Source organism: Schistocerca nitens, chromosome 4, assembly GCF_023898315.1.
Source record: "Schistocerca nitens isolate TAMUIC-IGC-003100 chromosome 4, iqSchNite1.1, whole genome shotgun sequence".
NCBI classification, from domain to species: Eukaryota; Metazoa; Arthropoda; class Insecta; order Orthoptera; family Acrididae; genus Schistocerca; species Schistocerca nitens.
In genome coordinates this window covers 316,222,823-316,243,271 of record NC_064617.1, presented here as the reverse complement: position 1 = coordinate 316,243,271, position 20,449 = coordinate 316,222,823, and the positions used below count along the sequence as shown (strand labels likewise).

At 39.9% G+C, this 20,449-nt stretch overlaps 1 protein-coding gene across 1 annotated transcript in view; it reads right to left on the bottom strand.

Moving 5' to 3' along the window:
- Positions 1-1,357, bottom strand: part of LOC126251555 (O-phosphoseryl-tRNA(Sec) selenium transferase) — a 71,346-nt gene extending 69,989 nt beyond the window's left edge. The window contains exons 1-2 of the mRNA XM_049952072.1: positions 1,210-1,357; positions 701-873 (exon numbers count right to left, since the gene is read on the bottom strand). Of these exons, the coding sequence (XP_049808029.1) occupies positions 701-814 (114 nt within the window). The 5' untranslated portion in view covers positions 815-873; positions 1,210-1,357. The remainder of the gene's footprint in view (positions 1-700; positions 874-1,209) is intronic.
- Between the last annotated feature and the right edge of the window lie 19,092 nt (positions 1,358-20,449).

The following is a 20,449-nucleotide window of genomic DNA, read 5'->3' as shown; positions in this document are numbered from 1 at the left end:
TTACAAAACATTAAAACTACGATAATTTAAAACTGCAAAAACTAAAACAAATGAAACAAAAAGTGTGATGATAATGTTTTGCTAAGTGGCATTGGATCTTTGTGTCATCCCACATAGCCTAATAAAGTAAAGCTACTGACACTTCTGGCAACCGATTATGTTGAACTTCTTCAATGGAAAAAACTTCCCACTAACAAGGAGGAACGCCATCCCTACAGAGGGTACACTTACTTAGTGATCAATGCACTCTATTTGTTTTACAATGAGATGGGTTACATAAGCCTTACAAAGCTTACATTAGGCAGAGAAAGGTGCATGTTCCAGTTTTAACTCTGCTAAATGTGCAAAAAATGAATCGACAGTTCCCAAGAAATTGTACATACTGGTTGTCGGTGGGATGTAAACACTTGGAATGTTGGCAAATCCCGCACACAAATGTACAACAACCATTTACATTTATAACAAACGCTTCTTAAAATACAGGTAGTAAGTAGTATTATGCTATGGCGATATGAAAACTACAGAGTTCTCGTACTAATGCCAAATTTTATTAACACGCTAAACAAACAGAAATTCACACACCTGATATATGTAGACATTAATAATGCTTATCGAGTTTCAACATACTGCGGATGGCAGAGGGTATATTTATAGGCTATTCGTATTTCAAGATATGAAGGTAAAACTTTCTCGGGCCTACCTGTTCAATGAGTTGTCTGACGAGGCTCTCTCTCGTTTTCTTTGCTGCTGCCGCTTGTTGTAAGTAAGTCGCCGGAATTAGCCGTTCAGCTAATGTAAAGCTGTGACTATTCATATTTTCAAAAATCGGAGTCGGCTAGGGAGCTTTGCGGTGCTAATTTGTAACTGCCATTCCTAATAAACAGTGCGTCACATGAGGTATGATGTTGATACAGAAATGAAAACAGGTGTCATAGATGGCGAGCACTATCAGACAAATGAAGAGAATACCCCCAAGTACAAATACTAATTAAACATGAACTCAAGAATGCACTGTTATATTAAAACAATCGGCGAACATATTAACGATGCACTTGACACGTAAACTGCAAAACTCGTAACTACACATTTTTAACACTTTCCAGCATTTCGCCTGCGTTTCTAGGAAATATTTTTGACTTTTGTTTCAAAACAATCCCAAGTGCTCACAGAAAATACTGAAATAGCATAAAATTTGCAGAAACCACGTACCAAAACCTCAACACCCTTCCTCCGCTGCTTTCTTTCCCTTGACACATGCGCGCTAGGTATTTCGTCTGTTCACCGTTTTAGTAGCAGTGTTACTCAACAGATGCCGCTAATTGTAGATTAGTAGTAGACTCTATACAGGCGCTCTAATTACTAGGTATTCACAATTAAGGAATGTGTCCAGCAGCTCATACACGAATACATCAAATCAAATACCAAAAACGGCATTTAATAATCTCGTATTCATTAACTCAAAGCGTACTATAGCGCTCGAGGAAAGACTATGTAAATCACCGGCGAAATAAGAACGCTTGTAATATTTCAATTCTTTTCGGCTGTAAAAGTAATTGCAGTTTTGGGCGTGAGTCGGATCAAGTCCGCTTACATTAGGATGGAGTCATAAACATGCTCCGGCAAGCAAATATCCGCAGAAGTTCAAGGTACACGTCTCTGGAAAAAATATTGACGAAACAGTAATTCAGACCAATGACAACAGTTTGAATACCGGTAAGTAAGTATTAAAGCTAATAAAAAACGCTAATAAACCAGAAAATTTTTGTGTCAGCTCAAACTAGCATTTAAATGTTAATGAGAGTGCTGACATCGATGTCATTAGCGCAGTCATTGGAAAGAAAGAGACTGAGATTTCCCTTGAAATTGTTGAAGGATCCATTCCAGATTTCGTCCGAAACAACTCAAACAAGCCACAGAGAACTTTTTTAAGTACATATGGTGGTCAGAAAGAGATTTTAATACCGAAACTGCTACAACTACTCCACCTCACCTGCATTGTTAGCACAGATCCGTATCGGAATTAAAGAAAACTTAAGAACTATTCGCCGTCAATACCTCTTACAACAGATTCGTCTGTATCGATCGCTGATGGCAAGCAAACTGAAGAAATAACCTATGCCTACCTCCGTTCGATAACAAGAGCCAAGATAATGGAAAAAAGTGCGTAAAACTTTATGTTTGGGATCAAACGCCTCATTGATATACAATGGAAACTTTTTACTCGCTGGAAATTTTAAGAGGGCTTAATTAGCACGGCTAGCTGTTACAGTATGTTCACTGTAATTGCCCGATCACCTGTGGGTTTGTAGAGAGTGTAGTAAGCAAGCTCACCAAAGCTATCGGCAAGGGCTGAGGAGCTGCGGTGGGAGGCACCTTAACCCGCACCTCTTGCATTACGCACGGAGGTAAAAATCATTGTTTTTCGTAACAATAGCAAACTCACGCAGTACTGTTGGATAACCAACATTGGCTGTAAGCAAAAGCAAATTATCCTATAAGGTATTCAGGAAGAAAGTTTTGACGTTGGTGAGGGGAATCGTTTTGTCCTCTGCTAACGGCGGGAGTTAACCTTTTATCGTCGCGATCACTCACTTCATAGTAGTGGGTTTCGCGCTTTTTTTCTTATTAATATTTATTAATTATTTGCTTTGTTTTCGTGACAAATTGGAAATGTTTCGTGATGACTTGAATATTTTTTTCCATTGAGTATTCTTCTTTAAGAGAGGCCAAATATTTGAAAGAGAAAAATAATTCAGATTTTACCATGCCAGAACAGAGCTTCTACATTTTGCATAAATGAGAACATAAATTGATGAAGCATTTTTTTACATAACCCTTTATAAAATGAAAAAAATCAGCTCTATCCCAAGGGGAAAAATGACATCATTTTCTATGTAGAAAAAAACAATATAACAAGGTAAACGGGCTCTGTGTACTCCCTTATATATATTGTACTTACATATTTGTATTGGCAATTAAATGTCGATTTTGAAATGTTTCACTTCTCAGCAATTTACCACATAAAACTGATGGAGAATATCTGCTATTAAATTTGCTTTGCTCATAACAAACTTTATCTTGTTAGTTCCTCAATTCTGATACTACACTCCGACTTTTTGTTTTATAGGTTATATCTCATAACCTCACTTTCACCATTCAGTACTGGGCTAAGTAAATTGACATAATTTTGATGCCCATCTAGTTTGAATCCTATACCAATTGTTAATGTCATGACATGAGTGTCTGTTCCAGTCTGTTGATATGTTGTGTGAATCGACCTTTCTTCCGATTCAGGACTAGAGCTGATCGGCAAATTTACAGTTAACGTATTGTTCATATTATTGAAATCTCTGCATATTGTTGTGGTCATTACATTGGAAGTTTCGGGAACATATACAAGAAATATTATTTAATCATCACTGGCTGTTCTACAAGATTAAATGAATCCTAATTTGCCTACAAGATTGAACTTAAAATTTCTACTTTTAAAACTTAATCCTCTTTTTACCGTATGACTATCGAGTCAATGTACTTTCTAGTTCTTTGATTATTGAAGGCATCAAAATGTTTCATACGTATACAGGGAAAGAATGAGGCCATAAAGCTAGCATCATTTCGACTCTATATTTCAGGCAACTTTTAATCATTATTTGTTACGTAAAAACTAAATTTCAGCTTTAGAGGTTATGATCCTCATTTCATTTCGTATTGGGCTGACGACCAGTGGTAATCAATCTGTAATGATTTTTGCAAACAGAGTAACAATGACTTGCTTGACTGAGGAGAAATCACATATCCTGCAATGGAACTTGTCTCAAACGTTTTATAATCTTATGAATTCATTGTTTCCGAAGAGAGACAGTGACACAAATAACAAATCAACCAACCAAGCTAATCGACAATAATAACTGGACACAAGACGAATTGCATTTCATTGAAACATAACGTTCTGAGGAAGAGGGGAAGCAGTTTGGAGGGAGCTGGGAGTTTTTATCTGTTTTGTGCATCGCTGCTACATTCCTGTGTCGATCCACTTAAAATCTGCACTTCCCCTTCGGGTACTGCACATCATCAGAGTGCAGTTCCTCTTTTCCTCCAGTTGTTCTGCCAAATGACATTCGGATAGCAGGTTTCCAATTTATATCTATACTGGTCTACAACTTATAATATTTAGAATGTCAAAGTTCTCAGCCACAACTACATTTCTGAAGATAAGATAGCGAGAATAATCTAGCCATCAATGAGGAACAGAAGTTACATGTACCTTATTTCTTGAAATTAGGGTACTAATGCTCCAAAAAGATTTCCTTTCTGCTAATATTTGAGTTGCATGGGTGAATGTAGTTTCTTATTTGGGTTTGAACAGGAGTCCTCATGTAAGCAGTATCTAGTGTGTGACAAAAATTGTACTAAAATTCAATGAAATTGACTAGGAGGAAATATTTCTTCACCAATATTTGAAGATAGGGTCCAGAGACATTTTCTGAACAAAACTTAATTAAAAGGACTACAAATAAAAGTATGGTACAGCAAAACCTTTTGGGTGAATGGTTGTAATATCACAGACAAATTGTACTCTTTTCCACATTTCTTGTTTGTATGAGGAGAAGTCGAAAACCAAAGGGACTTTTGCGAATTCTCATCATAGTACTCGATGACTCTGCTAGTTTTGAGGGCTGAAGTATCGTCGTCTGCAACAGTTCTATTCAACATGTCACTCTTATTCCCACATTAGTCGCTGTATTGTGGGAGACCGTGAAACATGGCACCTACATTGTCTATCTACACCAAGGAGGAAATGAGGGCATTCGCGTTTTGTTTGCAGAAGGTGTTAAACCTGCAGAAAATATTCGTCAAATGCATGCGCAGTTTGGTGACAGCTGTTTATTGTGAAGCAATATCTACGAATAGATAGAGAGCTTCTAACAGGGAAGAACTTCTCTATGTGTTGAGGAAAGATCAGCAAAGTGATCGACGTCAACAAGTGGAAGTCGTTGAGCATATGACAATGGGAAACAGATGGGTCATATTGGACGAAATCGCCAATACTTTACATATCAGTCATGGTTCAGCGTATTTCATCTTACATAAGAGGATAAATTTTCGGGAAGTGTGTGCAAGGTGGGTACCGAAAGAATTATCAGTGCAGCATAACGTGCAAAATATGGACATCTGTCGTAAACACTTGGCCCATTATCATCACAAGGGAGATGAATTTTTACGGCAATTCATTACTGTGAACAAAACTTGGGTGCATCATCAAGAATCAGAAAATAAGGTTGTGAGAAAGGTCTGGAAACGTCCATGATCACCAGAAGTGAGGAAATTGAAACATCAACCATCAGCTGGTAAGATTATGCTAACACTATTCTGAACACATGGAAGGCGTGGTAACCCTTCATTTCACCACAAGAGGCGAAAATGTGAACAGTGAGAACTATTGTGATGTGTTGTAAAATAATCTGAAACCTGCAATCAGAACCAAACGTCACAAAAAACTGCGAGAAGGTGTCATCCTGGAGCAAGATGACGCTCGGCCAATTTCCGCCAAACGGACGGCCGAAACAGTAAAGGAGTTATGATTTGAATTGCTGGAACACCCGCCATAAAGTCCACACCTGGCTACAAGCGATTTCCATATATTAAAGGAAGTGCTGAGGGGAAGACGATTTGCAGCAACCAAAAAACTTTTTTCCGATGGAATCAAAAAAACTTGTGGAACGGTGGACAAAGTGAATTGAAGTGGAGGGAGGTTAGGCAGAAAAATAATGAATATTTCAGTTTGCTATCATTAAAATTAAATATTCCTTTTCTCAAAAGTCCATTTATTTGTTGACATCCCCTCGTAAATCAGTGCATATGTATAATGAACTGAAAGAAATACAGCTGGCCATGTTATAAGTGTCCTGCTTTTTACAGGATGTCACTGATACATTTGCGGTATAGGATCATGGAACAGAAACTCTAACCATGCTCCTTTAACACTGCATGCGATTTTCACACGACCTGAACATTCAGTTCACGATGGAGTTGAAAACAGATGGTACATTACACATTGTAGACGTTTTATTATAAAAGGGAGCTGACAGTACACTGGGGCACAGCGTGTACTGCAAGCCATCTCAAAGTGATTTGTATATGCAAGCTACAAGTTGTCACCATCAAGTACAATACTCAATGTGATTATGCATTACGCTAATAGAGCGTGTATCGTGTCTGATCCTGGTAGAGTCCCAGTGATCACTTTTCTGATAGAATGGCTGTTCTAAAAAACAAATTCGTTGCACACAGCGAAAAAGAGCGCAGCAAGCGAAAAAATGAAGAGACACAGGCACCCACTATTAAGGCATTCTTGACATGCTTTGGTGGTATTTCCTCAAGAATCGTTAAGAGTCCTCAGCAGACACAACATTACGATATATACATACTACAGTGTGTGTGTCATTTGTTAAGAAATGTTCCTTTAGACATGCATGTCCGAATGAACAACGCATCATTCTTCTCAGTAACAGAGGCACTGCAATGTTGTATTTATCCACTGATTCCAGGCAGTGACTTACAATTAAAATGTCCTCCCCTTTAGGGAATTACACAGTGTGTGTATAAGTACACGTTGTGGCTCAGGAATGACGACATACAGAAGTTAGATTCTGGCCTTGAGTCGTGCATAGACAGCCAAAACGATTAAAGCAATCGCTTGTGTGAAGTGGGAAATCTGGGCTCGAGTCCCAATTTGACTCAAAGTTTCATTATCGTCGTTCCATTATACAGCTGATGGTTGCCCATATTCACATCTGTGACTGTAAGACACAACATTATCTGAGTCCTTGGAGCCCTACAAAAATGAAGAATTTGTTGGGCCCTGTTCAATGAAGACTTAGATTTTAGGAAAAAAGGCATATATGAGATACTGTGAAATGTGACATACTGGTCGAAATGTTGTACAATGCAAATTAGATATGATAAACACTGTTGTCATACAACCAGATAAATTTGCAAAGTGGGGCATTGTGTTAGCACAGGACAACAAAAAGACTAATATTTTATCTCCTGTTTCGTTCTTCTAGAACTGTGGGATAAAAGAGACTATAGATGTCCACGTGACAGGTAACCTTATAGGGGTAGCCTTAGAATTCCACCTAATAGCAGATTGTACCCCAAGCTATTTGATAGAGAGGAAAATAAGAATTTCCAACCTTTGCTCTGTCACAGGGTAGTATAGGAATCACTGAGCACCAGTTTTAGTTTGGCTTACAGCCACAGTGATGATTGGCAGCAGTACCACCAATCCAGTTCATGCATAAGAGGCCACAGCTCACTTCCTCGTAGGGGACTCTGGGCCTGCTAATGTCATCCATCTGGAAACAACTATGTCATGCATTTGCGACTTTCACATGAGGCCTCCATAAGAATATAGTTGCAGTGTGGACATTGAGAGTTGCTACTAAGAGCAGCAACCACCTGAAGATGTCGAGAAGGCGATTGAAAGAAATATTGTTGATTTACACAATGTGATGTGACAGCAGGTCTGAGAGCCATACATTGCAGATATAAAGTCACAGTTCATATTTGTAATGGCTTCAAATATTTTGGCGAACTGTGAGAATGTACTACTACACATTACTACTCATTAAATTACAGGCTAGTAGTATATTCTGTGACCCATCAAAGTCATCTCACTGCTTGCACCACGACATTCTTATATAAATTAGAATTGGTACCGCAGGAAACTCGGCAAAATAGTCCTATTCATATCTCTGTAGACATAAGTGCACTACTTTATTTATCGAATTGAATACAGACACAGCCGTACCAAGAGGGTGGCAAGATTACTTCCTGCCAAGGGTGCAAGCCCATAAGAGACACAGAATCTGATAAAAAAAGGAAAGAAAGACACTTTCAGAATTGACTGGGAGATACTGGAGTGAAAAAAGACATTTGTGTCTCATGCAGATGACTCCAGTTTTTCTCAGTGGAAGGCAGCACCAAATGATGAACTTAAAACGATTGGCTTGTGACATTTAAGAAGTTGATAGGGAAATTGGACTACCAAAAGAGTGAAGAAGAAGTGTTGGATGAAGTTGTTGGATGAAACTTGTATGGAAGACATGTGATGTAGTGTAATCTGCTACGTTTTCCATCATGATTTGAGTTCAGATGTGGCTATGTTTTATGAAGGAAGTACACTGGAACTAAATTTAACTTTTGAACATTGAATACTGACTTCAAAACTACTGACAAAAGTACACAAATGAAAATGATTGTTGTTAATGACATTATGGCAACTTTTCCTTTTCTGTGATAATCAGCATTGAACAATACTAGTGTCAATTAGTATAATGGTAAAAGTTTATCACATTGTTTTAATTTTTCCAGACATCTATTTATAATCAAATAAATGTTTTTGCATTATTGATAACAAGGAGTTAATAATTACCGATTTTGGCAGTTCATCACCAACAGCTTATTATAAGTAAACAAACATCTTATATATTTCCATCAATCTCTCAAATGAACTAGTAGCTGCAGAAGAAAGACATATACCAGAATGTGAGAAGTTATTGAGTAGTTTGTGATGAATGTTGGTTGTTGTTGTTTTTAAGAGAATGACCATGAGTAATTTTTGGGGAATTTCAAATATAATTTTGACCAAATGAAATGTATTTTGCTGTAATTTGGTTTGTTATCATTACAAATTGACTGTATGAAAATTTGTTGCTTTTGGATTAGCAGAAATTGGTTTCCAGGTTAGGGTATTTTGGAAATCAGTTGATTTCTTCAATCACCACCAATGCCAAGTATTCCATTACGAAGTTCGTAAGTTATTCTATCCCTCGTTTTCCTCTCTTCTACCTATGAGGAGAAGCCTTTCCCTCAAAACACGACTCTTAATGCACAATGTTATGTCACAGTGACACTGTCTTTCTCCACTTTACGTTGAACTAAGTGTGCAAAGTGAAGAATGGCGCACCAGTTCAAAAATTATACATTTCGGACCCTTTAAAACTTTCTAATCGATATCACAAAGAAACGATGCTGTATTGTGAGATGTAGGTGGACCTACACAGTATTAAAAAGCCATTCCCATTTTCGAGAACTGTCACGGAGCTGATGCACACAACTATAGGTTGTCAGGTGTCGTCTGCTGAGTTTAAAAATGAATGAATAGCTGCATTTGGTCTTTCAATGCATAAGTTCAACCGTAGGGGAGCAGGTTTGATCCAAAAATCACTGCTTTAGGTACAAAATTCATTGCTTTTGGTTCCATATTATTTTAATTTTGGTACTATTGCCCTCGCAAATCGAGCAGGTGAAAACGGCCGTATTCTTTCGTACTGGTCACGATTTCTCTGGTCTTTGTGGTCCTTATGTGAGATTTACCTTCAGTACAGTAAATCGTCCTGCAGTCTGTCGCAAATGTCGATTCTCTAAACTTTCTCGATAATGTTTCACGAAAATAATTTCTGCGAACCTCTGAATTGCTTCATTGTCTTCCTAAACTGACAAGGATGGGTGACATGCCTCAATGTGGTGAACTGGGGCACAGCACAGCGACCACATGGCATGGTGCTTGTAATACCTACGCCTATATTTTATTCAAAATAAAACTCATGACAGCATTGTATGTGGACTGTGACTGAAATTTGATCCTGCCCTTGTAACACTAATAAAAAGGACTTCATCATGAATAAAATAATAAATGATTATTGTCAACGACAATACCCATGTAAAAAGATAATGAAAATCTCAATCTTTTGTTACCTATGATTTTTGTAGAAAAGTCCTTGTTCTTGTTCGAACTGTTGTGCTCATAGGATGTGATTGATGCGTCATAACACAGAGACCTGTAAAAAATTGTATTGTGTTGCTAACCGATATTTGAAAATAGAGTTTATCTGTTATTGACATGCATCTTCTTTGTTTCGAGTTTTATTTCATTGTAATTTTCGTCCTGTATAAGTGTTAAGTTTTCAGCTCAGCTACAAAAGAGTGCAACCATTAGTGCTATTGATCTACACCACAGTTTATTAGTAAATGATGAATATTAAGTCTTGTAAAATTGAGAAATACTTTAAAATGTTAATGCATATAGTGAAGATGCAAAAAGAATATATATATATATATATATATATATATATATATATATTATTTAGGAGTGAAACATCCTGAACCAGAACCAATAAGTGATTGTCTTATATTAGCCGCCATCTTAGTGAAATATTGAAGTTAATTTTAATTTTAAAAATCGACAGCCTCAGTTGCACAGATTACCTAGATTTACCTAGGTTTCAGTCAAGAAAAACCAACCTTCTTCAGAATAAAAGTAATTACTGTTTGTCTATAGTGTACATTGTCAAGCTAAAACTACAAATCCATAAATTACCGTCAGACTGTAAATTTTCAGATTAGTTTTTACAGACTGACTATAATTGATGGATTTGTAGTTTTAGCTTGACGATGTCCACTATGGACAAACGGTAGTTACTTTTATTCTGAAGAAGGTTGGGTTATCCCAACTGAAACCTAGGTAAATATAGGTAATCTGTGCAACTGGAGCTGTTGATTTTTAATATAAAAATTAATATTTATACAGTTGGTGACAGGGCGCAAAATGTTGAAAATATTTAAATATTGAAGTAGCAGCATTTAAATTGATTTTCTATACAGACATAAATGTTGTTGGTTATAATTGCGATACTAATTGTGTATTGGTGGCTGAGGACCCACTTTGAGATAATAAATTCCAGTTAGACTGTGAATACATTGAACATCTATGAATGCAAACAGCATCTTACATATAAATTCTTATTTGATGATGTATGAAGCCTGGTTATTTCGTAACAATTTTTATGATATATTTTGATAGGAAAATATATTAGTGTTGTGGACATGTGGTATTGTGTGACAAAACTGCTCATTTTGCTTAAAGAAAAGTGTTGCCACCTCGAATAACACTAGTGTTAAATTTGATAAACGATCTGCAACTAGCAAAGAGTCTTTTAAACAACAGCCCTGAAATTACTAAAAAAATCATTACTCTTGTTTAGTTCAGATTACTTATCATACATTCAGCTTGTTTGCTGGTTATAAATGATTACTTCTGTGAATGAACTTAGTGACATTTACACTGACAATTTGGGTTGTCGGGTGTTCTGCCGGATATCAGCGTCGTACTTGCACGATATTTCGATCACGTAGCTCGTAACCTTCATCGGGTCGCACCTGATGAAGGTTACTAGCTACGTGATCGAAATATCGTGCAAGTACGACGCTGATATCCGGCAGAACACCCGACAACCCAAGATGTCATTAGATCGCCAGGAAAGCCTGAAGAGTGACATTTACACTGCTTGACAGACGTTCCGAGGTGGAGATTTCTAAAATAGTGATCATTAGCTGGGAAAAGCAGTGATTAAATAAAACCTTGTGTTACATTCATAATAAGTAACTAGTCTTATTGTAATCACACTGAAACTGAACAACAAAAAAGATATGCAGTTACATGTTCTGTCAACCTGTTTGGGCTGTGGAGGTACCACTTCTTAGTCACCTGACTGGGTGTGTGGTCTACACCTATGGAACTGCACAGATAACACATAGATTGACCTTTTCCAGACTGCTAGCTCTCCTGTCTTTGGCATTCAGCATAGCACCTGGCAAGAGGCAATGAGCTTCTTGCGCATAGAGCCGTCAACTGTTTTTCATGGTGAAATGCCGCATACAAGTAGGTAGGTTACAGATAACTGCACTTGAAACAAATAGTTAATTTCCTCACATATACAGGGTGTTTCAAAAATGACCGGTATATTTGAAATGGCAATAACAACTAAACGAGCAGCGATAGAAATACACCATTTGTTGCAATATGCTTGGGACAACAGTACATTTTCAGGCAGACAAACTTTCGAAATTACAGTAGTTACAATTTTCAACAACAGATGGCGCTGCGGTCTGGGAAACTCTATAGTACGATATTTTCCACATATCCAGCATGCGTAGCAATAATATGGCGTAGTCTCTGAATGAAATTACCCGAAACCTTTGACAACGTGTCTGGCGGAATGGCTTCACATGCAGATGAGATGTACTGCTTCAGCTGTTCAATTGTTTCTGGATTCTGGCGGTACACCTGGTCTTTCAAGTGTCCCCACAGAAAGAAGTCACAGGGGTTCATGTCTGGCGAATAGGGAGGCCAATCCACGCCGCCTCCTGTATGTTTCGGATAGCCCTAAGCAATCACACGATCATCGAAATATTCATTCGGGAAATTAAAGACGTCGGCCGTGCGATGTGGCCGGGCACCATATTGCATAAACCACGAGGTGTTCGCAGTGTCGTCTAAGGCAGTTTGTACCGCCACAAATTCACAAAGAATGTCCAGATAGCGTGATGCAGTAATCGTTTCGGATCTGAAAAATGGGCCAATGATTCCTTTGGAAGAAATGGCGGCCCAGACCAGTACTTTTTGAGGATGCAGGGACGATGGGACTGCAACATGGGGCTTTTCGGTTCCCCATATGCGCCAGTTCTGTTTATTGACGAAGCCGTCCAGGTAAAAATAAGCTTCGTCAGTAAACCAAATGCTGCCCACATGCATATCGCCATCATCAATCCTGTGCACTATATCGTTAGCGAATGTCTCTCGTGCAGCAATGGTAGCGGCGCTGAGGGGTTGCCGCATTTGAATTTTGTATGGATAGAGGTGTAAACTCTGGCGCATGAGACGATACGTGGACGTTGGCGTCATTTGGACCGCAGCTGCTACACGGCGAACGGAAACCCGAGGCCGCTGTTGGATCACCTGCTGCACTAGCTGCGCGTTGCCCTCTGTGGTTGCCGTACGCGGTCGCCCTACCTTTCCAGCACGTTCATCCGTCACGTTCCCAGTCGGTTGAAATTTTTCAAACAGATCCTTTATTGTATCGCTTTTCGCTCCTTTCGTTACATTAAACCTCCGTTGAAAACTTCGTCTTGTTGCAACAACACTGTGTTCTAGGCGGTGGAATTCCAACACCAGAAAAATCCTCTGTTCTAAGGAATAAACCATGTTGTCTACAGCACACTTGCACGTTGTGAACAGCACACGCTTACAGCAGAAAGACGACGTACAGAATGGCGCACCCACAGACTGCGTTGTCTTCTATATCTTTCACATCACTTGCAGCGCCATCTGTTGTTGAAAATTGTAACTACTGTAATTTCGAAAGTTTGTCCGCCTGAAAATGTACTGTTGTCCCAAGCATATTGCAACAAACGGTGTATTTCTATCGCTGCTCGTTTAGTTTTTATTGCCGTTTCAAATATACTGGTCATTTTTGAAACAACCTGTATTTGCCACGTTACTGGCGGTCATGATTCGACTTGCAAATTAGCGTAAAGGTGTTTTGTTCTGAAACATTGTGATACGTGTTAGGTGGATATGAGATAAGTGCCTTTTCCGCGAAACTGAGGCTTGGCAATGGACAATGCTGCCTTGTTTAACAGCTGCCACACTTTCTGCACACTAATTTTTTTGTGGTGATTTTTATAATATGTGACATAATATGTGACCATTCCACTACACAAATTCTCTCAGATGACACATGTGCTTGATTTATGGATTACCTTCCAGGATAATTAAAACAAACAGTGTGGTGTGGTTGCAAGTGTGAAACTCTGGTCTTTTCAAATTTAGGACAGTTTTGAATTTCCCATTAATTTTAAATGTGTGGTAAAGCATTAGTATGTTATCTGCATTTTTAAATTTCTAAGACATATTAGCATAGAACGTGTTGGCTGTGATGTCAGAGGAGTGGTGAAGGCACCTTCAGTGCCACCACATACAACATACTAGTTGTGGAAATCGGGCCTCCTATCTTGTATTTTGAATTTTCTCCAAGTCTTCGTCAGGGTGAGTGGGTTCTGTGATGATGTAAGAGATTGCTAAGCACTTTCCCTGCTTCTCCTGAGACAGTCCATTGAACCTGGCACAGTGTGGTGCAGCAGCAGCAGTTGAGTGGTCAGACTTGGTGTGGTATTCGATGCACACATTCCCATTGGAGGTGGCATGTGGTTGGTTGCAGGGGCAGAGGATGTTGCCCATCCCAGTCGGTGTGTGTTTCCTTCTTGCTTGATGACACAACACCCTTGAGGTGTGGTGGCTGTCAGCTGCTATCCCTGCCACTGCAGAGGCCAAGTGTCATGGAGATCAGTGCAGATAGGCATAGGAGCAGCATAAGAGCGGCATGGCGTTTCTGTAAGCAAAGAGGTAATTGTTCCTATTGAACAAACACATCATCATTAGTAACCACAGACAAAATACGGTCGCTAATGAAATTTCAACACGGACAGTGTGAGATAAATAGACAACAAGAAGGGGCTACTAAAGTGCTATATGAGCGCATGGCCTGTTTAGAATTACACATGAAAGGTGTAACAGTCCATGAAACTAGAATAAATGAGCGCAAGGGCAATTACTTCGACAGTGATTCCAGGAACGATGGCGAGTTTGATTGTCGTTATGATCATGGTTCTCGTACCACATGCGAATGGCGCGAATACCCTCAGGAGTAGAAATCATGAATTTGATTTCAAACACTTTCTGACAGTGAGGAAATTTGAAGCTTTCCGTAATTTGGCCACGGGAATTCACCAGCAGGCCTGGTTGCAACGATTCGAATTCTCCCTTACTCCGACGTGGCCACGTGTGCACAAAATTGAATACATGTGCAGTTACCTCGAACGTGAGCCAGCGGAGGGTATGGGGGCAATTGCATGCAATTGCTACTCAGTCAAGGAATTTCGACAGCATTTTCTTTCAATTTATTGGTCAGTAGCAGCCCAAAGTCGAGTAAAACACGGACTTATCACGCTACCAGACCTCAACTGGTCGAAATTCTCCAGCTCTGTGCAGATGTTCGAACACATGCTGCAGGTTAATGAGTATTTAGACGATCCCTATGGGCCTACGGAAATTATTCGCATTTGTCTGGGAAATTTTCCCATGCAATTGCGGCATGTTATCCTTGCAGGACGGTGTAAGGATGACGTAGAGGGTTTTCGTAATCTGCTCCTAGAACTTGAGTGCGATGCGAACGGCAGCGCCGGAGCGTCTACGAGAAGCGGCTGCGCGAGCGGAGCCGCAGCCGCCATGGCAGATGGCACTCACAGCGCAACGGGTCACCAGGGCGTCACAGAGCGAGCGATCGTTGGCAGCGTCGCGACTCTTTGCGGAACTCGGGTAGAGTGAATGATGTCAATGGTCACCGATCGCCAAGAGGGAATCGGACACACCCCAGAGAGGTACAGAGATATGGAAATGAGCAGCGATTTAGGCGTAACTACGACAGACAAGGGAATGGTCGTCCTAACCGGTCTAGATTGATTACCGACCAAGCAATGGCAGGGGTGTTATAAACAGTGCGGGTGGTCTGCCAGCGGGTGTAGAAATTCGTCTGGCAAACCCCTGACACAATCCACCTAATGCCCCTACTCAAATGGAACAATGACAGTTGACTGATGCAGAAGGCGTCAACTTACTGGGGACCAATGCTATTGTCGATATTGGAGTACATTTGAATGGGTAAGAAACAGATGATCATGCACCTCTGAGATCAGAACGACATGTTTCCCCTATGTTTTTGATTCATTTCTTATGTAGGTAACCCAGCACCGTGCGCCGGTGCGTGGCCCCAATCAGCGACCAGGGGCATGGCCTGCGACGGCATGCTTTCTGCACTGGGCGGCAGTCTGGGGTTGGGGGAAAACCAGGATCCGCCGTCCTCTGGCTTGGAAACAGCTGTGACTGCTCGCCACACCACTGGCTCGCTGTTGATAGCAAGGCTCCGGAACACCTGCCGTTGCAGCAGGTCCCCTAGCTTCTGATGTGCAGGCTCACTAGGCGGTCTGGTGATGTGGGACCCACTTAATAGCTGCACTCACAGAGAGTTTCACATAATATGATCCATATATTACAAAAAAAAATCTGCGGAAATTCCTACTACTGAGTAATACATGAAAAATTGCCCGAAATTGGTTTTACAAACAGGGTCTTCCTAATAATCTAAAAAAAGAAAACTTATATGACGAATTATTAAGCATTAGGATTAGCTTTAACGATAAAGAGAAATGAATTTAACTGTTAGGAAATTATCTGAGTTCCCTTCACAAGAGCGACATGAAACTCAAAATTTAAACAATGAAGATACTTCTTATATAACATAGATACAGCATTACATACATTGAAACAACGGTTCAGGACAGGTCTTTTACAAGATTTGGTAAGTAACGAGTAGATTTGGTAATGCTCCTAACTACTAACACAAAACTTTATCTACTACTAGTTACATTACCACACACAATCTGCAGAATTTGTACCAGTCACCACAAACATATAGGACGACTATAATACCCACACATAAAAAATGTATTTTTTCGATACCCATATTGCTAGTTTTTTTAACTGCTTCTCCATAGTTTGCATTAACGTTTGCTAATCTGTGGAAAATTGCTGTAACATCTTTTCTATGAACATTTCACAATAGAAATTATGGCTAATGAGACACAGTAGGTTCATACAAGTCATACCTGGAATTATAACGTGTTAATATTTAGGCATCAGATTGATCTAAACGGGATCAGTGGGCATAAAACAGAAGTCAGAATCACTTTACCCTATACATAAACACATAAAGGGTTGTCAAACAATCAAATCATTTGCCCATGGTCATTATTTTTCATCTTACTAATTGTCATGCAATACCAACAACCATTGCACCATTACTCACCACATGTCGCCAGGGATCCTCACGTATCTTCACGTTATTTCACACTTATAGGTTGTTACCTTGATTACTTACCAAATACAAAATTGCATGATGTTAAAACGTGTTTCAGTAGTCGTCTTCCAGGGCTTCCATATTCTAGTATCCTTAAACTACCTAGTAGTAGCTGGTGGCAAATTACGGTTTCCAATCATCTCACAATGTGGCATCACTGAAAATCATACACCGTTAGTCCTCACTTCATACACAAATCCATCAACCTACAAGTCGTCAAATCATCTCATAAACATCGCAGTACAGTTGCAAATCTCACAAAATCATCTTCACCTAGAGGGAATATTACGCTACAATTGGAATCAATCATAAACAGCCACTTTGCGACCATTTACCCGCCGCATCGCTGTACTCTATACCTTTTCACTCATGAGGAAAAAAATTATTTTACTGTGAGAGAAAGCACCTCATCTGACCCTCATAACCATTCATACCATACAAAACGACCCTTTTCCGCTGAAAAGAACATGCAACAGTAAACATATTGAGGAACCCTTCACAATTCAGAGGAAAGATTTGGGCAGTGCCCGAGGTATAGCCAAGAAACAATAATGTGGTGTCACTGCCAGACACCACACTTGCTAGGTGGTAGCCTTTAAATCGGCCGCGGTCCGTTAGTATACGTCGGACCCGCGTGTCGCCACTGTCAGTGATTGCAGACCGAGCGCCGCCACACGGCAGGTCTAGAGAGACTTCCTAGCACTCGCCCCAGTTGTACAGCCGACTTTGCTAGCGATGGTTCACTGCCAAATTACGCTCTCATTTGCCGAGACGATAGTTAGCATAGCCTTCAGCTACGTCATTTGCTACGACCTAGCAAGGCGCCATTATCATTTGCTATTTATCTTGTGATACATGTACCGTCAGACCGATGTTCACCAATTATGGATTAAAGTTAAGTATTCCAGAAGCTACGTACTTTTTTACTAGACTCAACTCCTTTAACTGTTCCAGACCTCACGCCAGCCTGCGTGAGCTTAAACGCGTGCCTTTCGGCTATCTCGTAGTGGCTTGGCTGTCTTGCCAAGTCACAACAAATAATACAGCCTGACAGCATGGCTCCTGGTCTATTGAGACGTTACCGACTCGGGAAGATGGTTTTGCTGAGTTTCACGGTACGGGGGCATGGCCATGTGACAAGTACAAAGCTGACCGCTACCAAACAGCACCTGAAGTGGACGTTCCCTGCTTGCTGAGGGATGTCATGAAGAAGAGCTTATTAGTGCCCTCCTCGCATGGGAATGTCATGACGAACATTGCATGGCTCTACCAACTAAGCTGCCCACAAACAATATGACAATGGTATGAAGACTGAAATGACGTACCCTGATGTTCAGAAGAAATGCAATCGTGATCGACATTCCTTGCTTGGCGAGGGCAGGAACTTCAAACGACCACAGTGGGCTAAGATGTCCTAATGGAAGAATTGACACCAGCCAAGACGAAGTACTTCCGCGAGGTTTGGAACTGCCGATTAGGAGTGGTGAATAATGTCATGTGTGCTGACAGCTATGCATGCAGGAGGCATTCTACCAATAAGGTCCTCCACTCTGTGGGGTGACGGTGTGCGATCTAATAGATTCAGGGGTTATGTCACTGCACGATCAGTTAAGTACCAGCAAGTTTCATGCTGTGTTACAGCATGAAACTTGCTATGATGATAAACAAAGTATAACGGAAGTTGTGATGTCATACTTATAAACCACCGACGTAATATTCTATTGTCTAGCCTTGCACTCAAGAGTTTAACCTTGTAGTATTCTATTTCTTTTTTGTTTGTAAAACTGTATATTTGTGTACTTTTTATGTATGTTTCTTTGTTAATTATGATTTTTTGTTGAATATCGTTATAACTGTGCACTCACGACTTTAATCTTGTAATATCGTATTTTTTTAAACCTATATATTTTGTGTACCTTTTATGAATGTTTCTGTGTTAATTATGATTTTGTACTGAATATAGTTAAACTATTTAATTTCCAATGTTACTTTGATGACCGACAGAGGTCTGTTTTGTCACATACATTTCATACTTGCAATTTGGCTCTTGTATTGAGCATGATGATCAGGACACAAGTACTGATCACCTTATAATAATCACTTTTAGTAACTGTTTAAAGCAATTTTTAAGATGATATCTCATGTCTGCTATTGCAATACGTTGGGTGATATGATGTCAACTTCCAATGTCATACATTTCATTTATCTTAATCTGGTTGCTTTGCGGACCACATGAGGTCACAACTACTGACTAAAGTCATCCAAAATTCATTTAAATATTATAGATTAGTCGTTTCTTTTGAGCTGCTATTTGCCTGTTGGGATAATTGTTTGTAAGCTATGTTTGTTTCGAAGGCTGTTGGCGAACCTCCTAGTATGGCTAGAAAATTCATGGCACAATCTTCTCCAGGACGCTTGGCGTGATGAAAGGGTCCTGTGGTCCCCTTTCATTATCATTTTACTTGCTTTCCAGTGATACAGATCTCTCTGGCATGCGTGAGGTAATGAATGTGGGTGTGTCTCATTTTGCTATACGGTGGTTTAGTCTGCTGCAGAGAATCAGCGGTAGTCATACAGAATGGCCAATCCTTGTAGTTTTCAGGCAAAGAGGTTTGCTCCCCTTGTGTGTAAGTTACTGGTGTTAGGTTGGTGGCGGAAGCCTCATCTCTGGGTTTTCCTGGTCACGGGGTCACGGGGGGACATTGGAGTGTGTGAGAGGATCAATCTGCTTTCAGCTCGCCGAGGGTCTGCAGCCGAAGTCTCTTCGAAGAAGGGTGAGTTGACGTAACTGCATGGCGCATTGTCTCATAGCAAGAGGGAAGCTTTTAGCTTTCATCTTGTAAAGATTGATTTGCTGGGTCGCAGCAAGGAATTCAAGGCCTTTGCAGACTTTCAGTTTGATTCCTAATGCAGACTTGACTTTGATCCGTAACAAGAACATAGCACAAAGGTGTTGCATATGTTGAAGCACCCTCGGTTCAGTGTGAATGTTTGTGTGACTGCAACTGCGTGTGTATGCATTCTAATCTTTCTAGAATCTTGGTAATTTTTGCTTTCTTTCTCTCATTACTTTATGTCTTGTGGAAACCACCCACATGGGTTAATATTAGAGTTTGTAGGCCCTCTGCCATTATCCTTTGTCTATTCAAATGTGTGCTCTGTAAGATGTTAATTGCTCACGATTTCCTGGTTTGATGTTACTAAAATTTGGCCATGGTATGTAGAAATTGTGTCTTCATGTACCACGAGTCTGTTGTGAAACGTATAGCGTTTCACAAGCAATTGTGCTTAGTTACCACGCAACAGCATTCTATAGATGCATTACATCAATGTTTTAAGGAATAAATAATTTTGCCTCCAATCCTATCCAGTGTACCGATGTTACATCTCCGTTACCTCCACCATTTACCTTGTAGTTTTCCTTGTTAGTCCATCCATATCGTTTCCATGTGCACAGGTCCAATAATTAGTGTCCTTTTTTTATTTAAAACAAACGCTCTGCAATAGACCTTCAGGAATGTTGCTGCAAATTGAACTTATGCAAAGTGTTCATGCACTCCTTACTTTATTCAGTATTTGATTCACAAGATCAATGCCTGTGTCATATTAATAATTACATCCCATTCTTTATT